The sequence below is a fragment of the Prinia subflava genome, chromosome Z (genome assembly GCF_021018805.1).
Source record: "Prinia subflava isolate CZ2003 ecotype Zambia chromosome Z, Cam_Psub_1.2, whole genome shotgun sequence".
NCBI classification, from domain to species: Eukaryota; Metazoa; Chordata; class Aves; order Passeriformes; family Cisticolidae; genus Prinia; species Prinia subflava.
The window spans coordinates 51841004-51846279 of record NC_086283.1 but is presented as its reverse complement, the minus strand read 5'-3'; the positions used below and the strand labels follow the sequence as shown (position 1 = coordinate 51846279).

The following is a 5276-nucleotide window of genomic DNA, read 5'->3' as shown; positions in this document are numbered from 1 at the left end:
AGATACTATGAAGCTCTGCTGCATGGAGGTGGACACCGGGTTTGGAGTGGCTTTTGTCTGACACAGCAGCTCGACAGCTCCTCGAGAACAGTTTTCTGTCTCGCTTACGGCCCTCTGCAGGGCCGCGGCCTCCCGCAGAGACAACGCCGACCTGGAGGCCGTATGACCCTGTCACTGCTCCCGCTTGCACACCTTGGACGCTCCGGATAGACTCTCCTATGCTTCCCGGGTACAGCCTGCACCCCGGCTCTGGCTGACGGACACGCAGTGGTTTGTGCCGCAGCCTGCTCGCTCTCTCCATCCGAACCCGCTGGCTCCTCCTGGGCCACGGCGCGGCTGCCCGAGGTGGCTCCCACGGACGGGAGCGAAGCGCTCCGCTCCGTCCCGGGCCCGTCGCTTCCTCGCCGTCGCACACCGCCCCGCGCCTTTCCGCTGCAGCCCCGCCTTTCCTCGCCGCGCTCCCATGGCCGGGCCGCCGGCGCCGCCGGTCACGCAGCAGGTCGGGCGGGCGCGGGGCTGCGGGCGGCTCCCGGAGCAGGAGCCGCTGCGGGAGGCCGCCCGCTGCCTGGTGCTGGACGCTGACGGCAGGGGCGTCCCCTTCCAGGCCTTGTACGCGGAGCAGAAAGCGATCGTGCTCTTCGTGCGGGTGAGGAGGGGCCGTCGCGGCCCAGCCCGGCTCCCGGCGGGGCTCTGGGAGGGCGGGGTGCGGGGACTTGGCAGGGCCGGAGCAGAGGGGAAGAAAGCACGAAGGAGAGCAGTGCTGCTCCTGAGACCCCCTGCTCTGTGGTAAAGTCAAACACTATTTACCAGAAAGGAAATACTTCAGCCGGGTGTTCAGGTAAACAAGTATCCTGTTCCTTGACTTCCCGGCTGTCGAGCCAGCTATCACATTCCTAAAATATCTAGAGATAAAAACATTTGCAAGGCTGCGGGCCCAGTGTCCTTGTTGAGGCTTGGATTAAACCAGTATCGTAATCCAAATTTGGTGGCTGGAATCTTTCCCATTCCTTGTTCCTGATCACATCCCAAGTGGTGCGTGCCCAAAGTCTGCTGCTTCATAGCTATGCAGGTATATCTGTTTCTGACACATTCAGTTGGGTATGTTGCAGAATTTTTTGTGTTACACCTGTAAGGAGTACGTAGAAGATCTGGCAAAAGTCCCCAAGGCATTTTTACAAGTAAGTACTCTGCCTTTAATGTGTTCGTGGCTGCAGTCAAGCAGATATGCTATGTCCAGCTACAGGCTTACATAAGGCTTCTAGGAATTAAAAAAAACCAAAAAACGAAAAAGGCTCAGAAGAAGCGCCTTCATTGTTTGCTACAATAGCAATAATGAATCTGCCTAGGAGACACAGTAAAGGATTTATGGCACTACACGCTCTGTTGCAACAGCATTATTTCTCTCTGCCCTATTAGCTTGGTGCTCTTTTTACTGTTGTGTTCAGAACAGTTAGACAACACCTGTCAGGCATTTCTTTCAGTATTAGTAGTGCCCTGGACAGCTGTCTTCTGACTGCTAACTACTGCCCTTTCCATTATGCTAGTAGGACTGACTGACGGTTGTGCACGGAACAAGATCAGAAAATTGATCCAGAGTAAAAATAGTATCTTTTTCTATGGTGACTTGTAAGCTGCATTAGTAGTGTGTCCTGCTCTCCAGGGCAGCTGCACAAACAGGCATGACAGTGACAGAGAAGAGAAGTAGGGTGGGCAGGGGTTGCTATTGACATTTATTTTTTGGGTGGTAGGAGACACCAGAGAAGACAATGATCTCCTGCTAAATGAGGAAGGTCAAACTGTCTCTTCTAGACTGCTGATTGAAATTCTGTCATACTTTATTCCCAACAGCAGCATAGCCAATGACAGAGACTCAGGTCATTGCTGACAGCAATTCCACCTAAGTCCATCTGAGATGGACTAGGAATTTGAGGACAAAAAGGGGAAATTTCTTTGTCAGGTTCCCTTCTCAGGATAGATATTTCTAAACTGTTTGATCAGTGTTGCTCAAAAGGACATTTTCTTAATTTGGCTCCTTAAATAAATGTACATCGAGAGTCGAAACTGTCCATGCTTCTCATAGTGCAAGTATACTGGTTTTAGGAGGGCTTCTTTTCATAACAAGCAAAATGATTTTATATGGGAAATGATTCTGTATGGGAAAGGCAAATAAATAATAAAACAATCTTATATTTATTACCTGTTTTTACTGATATCTAAAGGAACTTCAGTTTTGGGCTCTGTTTTAGACTCAGGCCTAAGGCTGCACCTGCAAAAGACAGCAGTGCGTGTGAATGCAAGTTATATCTATCAACGGGTCCATATATGTAAATCACAGAAGTTTGGGCACCATCGTCTGTGTGCCGCTTCTTTAGATGTAGGTGCAACTGAGTGAAAATTTTGAGTTTCCAAAATCATAGCATGTTGCAATCAACTGAAAAGACAATCCTACCAATGCTACAGGAAACACAAAGTTTACACAACTGTAATTTAAAAGTTATCTTTAAAAATAACTTTTCTCCTAATAAATTAATGTAGCTGCTAACTGCGGGTGATATACAAAAGTGCAGTTTCCAAATATACACTTATGTTAACTTCAAATAATTTTAAGTCAGTGCACTGCAATCACTAACTCGGGATACCAGATTCTGTTAATGCTTTGAAGTCATGTAGGAACACCCAGTTTCTCTTTACAGCTTCAATAACCATGTTCTGTTCTAGGAATCAAATGTGAGGCTTATAGTTATTGGACAGTCATCATATCATCACATCAAGGTAAATAAAGTAATCATTAAATACAATGTATCTTCTATTATGTCTAAATGGTCTGTACTGAGGGATTTGGTTTGCATGAAAAGGTGGTCTTTTGCAATGACAATAAAAAAGGATAGTATTCTTGATGCAAATCTAATAGTAATACATGACTAAAGCAAATAATTAAAACTTGCAGTTTAAAAACCACCAGGGGTTGCTAAGGAAACATCTTTTCTTGATTTCACTGGAAGCTTTGTTTTAATAGAAGCTTTGAGGCTAAAAAAATTTCTACTTTAACATAACTAACAAAAACTAACAGTTTTCAAATAAGAGGGGGAAGTGTGGAGCTGGCAGGGTGTCAGTATTTTTGCTGTTGTCAGTAGACCCTAACTAGTTACTGCCTTAACCTTATAAATATTATTTTCCTTTTCTGTGTCTGTCTGTGTGTATGCCTATATTTTGCAGCCCTTTTGCAGTTTAACTGGGTATACACATGAAATGTATGTAGATCCACAAAGGGAAATTTACAAAATACTTGGCATGAAAAGAGGTGAAGGTAACAAAGTAACAGGTAAGAATAATTTTCTCACCTTAATTAGACTTTCACAAACAAAACAAAATTGCTCTGATAAAACAGTATGATCACACTGTAAAGAGAAAGTGAGTTGCCCACAAGACTGTGTCTTGTAGGCTATATTTTGTGAAAACACTGGTAATCAGTAATCTCTATTCATAGCAGCTGTACATTGTTGTTGTTCTTATATACTTTCATATTTCTGGATAGCAAGTGTTTTGTGGTTTTGTTTAGTTCGGAGCCCTCATGTGAAATCAAACACGTTTCTGGGAAGCATTAGAAGTATATGGAGAGCAATGACTGGCCCAGCTTTTGATTTTCAAGGAGACCCTGCTCAGCAGGGAGGAGCTTTGATTATAGGCCCAGGTGAGCTGCCTTGTTTTGTGTGAAAATTACAGCTGTCTCCTTCCGCTGTTTGCTGCCATTTCACCTGCCGTCCCTGTGGGTCCCAAGGAGACAGTCTTGTGTTGAACCATGTGATTTCTGTCGCATGAAGACATTGTGTAGTCCCACAGAGGTGGCACAAAGCTGATCACAGTCCTGCAGAAACTGATTGGAGTGCTGATGGAACAACTGCCTCAAAGATAGGAAGGTTTTCTTGACATTGTGGTATTTACCTACATTCTGCTTTCACATTTGATTTGAGGCATTTAATGTGGTTTTAGTAGAGGGGTAGAGCATGAAGGGGGAATTGCAACATGGCAGTCATTGTATTATTAGGAAACATCATGCTACAGCAGATTTAAACTAGTTACATGCCTCGATGTTCCTTGCTTCTTTAACATAATTTAAAAACCTTTTGTAACTGTTTAAAATACAGTATAATTGTGCAGTCTACAGAACTAGTATGCATTTTACAATAACTGGTAGGTAGTCAGAATGCTGCTTCAATTCACTTACATCTTTGAATAAATAAATATGTTATTCAATAATTTACATGTTATTCTCATTCCAGGCAATGAAGTTCATTTTCTGCACCTTGATAAAAACAGGCTGGATCATGTTCCCATTAATACAGTTTTGCAGCTGGCAGGAGTTAAAACAGTGAATTTCTCAAACAAACCCCAGATTATTGACATATGACACTGATGTAATATATACTCTTTTTAAAATTTGTGCTCTACAAGAACAGTTCTCCAGTGAATTCCAACAAGCATTGGTTCTGTTGTGTCTTCGTGGGACATCTGAATCCATTTGTAGAAAACCAGAGCACACAATAAACTACCTGACACTAGAGATGGATACAAAAATGCTATTTCCATTGAGTTCAAGATAATAAAAACTAAAACAAAACTGAGACTGATGGCAAAAGATCCTGGAGCTTATTATTGTGCCATTAAACAATCTTGCTAATATATTTCAAAAATCATTGTTCAAGGTACACTAAAGTAAGAAATCATTTTTTCCTCAGAAAGAACTTGGGATTCTTGCCTCCAGCAGATCAACACTGACTTTCAATCCAAGACTTCTCAGCACTGTTTTAGAGCTTCCAGCACTGTATGAATTTTGTATTGAAATACATCTTGAAAAGTCACAATTTTTAACACCTGGATGTAAGCTTATGCATACTTTTGCATCTGGCACTGGCAGAAGTTATTAAATACTTTTCGCAATTTCAAATAAAGATGTTAAATACATCATCCTTATTGTTTGGAATTCTTTTGTGTGACACAAAAACTTGGGTCTGTAAGACCAGAGAGAGGTGTGTCAAATTTGTATCTGATTAGACTATCGATTTTGGAGTAAAAGAGATTATTTGTATTCCTATGAAGATTTGCAGCAAAATGTTCTTCCTTTATATGTATCTTTTTTTCTCTCAAAACAAGAGGTTTCTGAATAAATTGTTCTTAGTTATTTCTCAGACAAATGAAGTACGCATAACAGCATTCTGGTTTGCAGTTCTGGCATATTTCATATATAGATCCATTTATCTATCTAATGTTTATGTTCA

The 5276-nt window shown here is 42.3% G+C and overlaps 1 protein-coding gene across 1 annotated transcript; it reads left to right on the top strand.

Annotated features, from left to right (window-relative positions):
• The first annotated feature begins 218 nt into the window (after positions 1–218).
• Positions 219–4965, top strand: PRXL2C (peroxiredoxin like 2C). The gene is given in 8 exon segments (XM_063423515.1): positions 219–281; positions 283–393; positions 395–646; positions 1110–1178; positions 2719–2772; positions 3217–3322; positions 3560–3691; positions 4281–4965. Coding segments are annotated over 8 exon segments (915 nt in total). The 3' UTR covers positions 4409–4965.
• Positions 4966–5276: the final 311 nt, after the last annotated feature.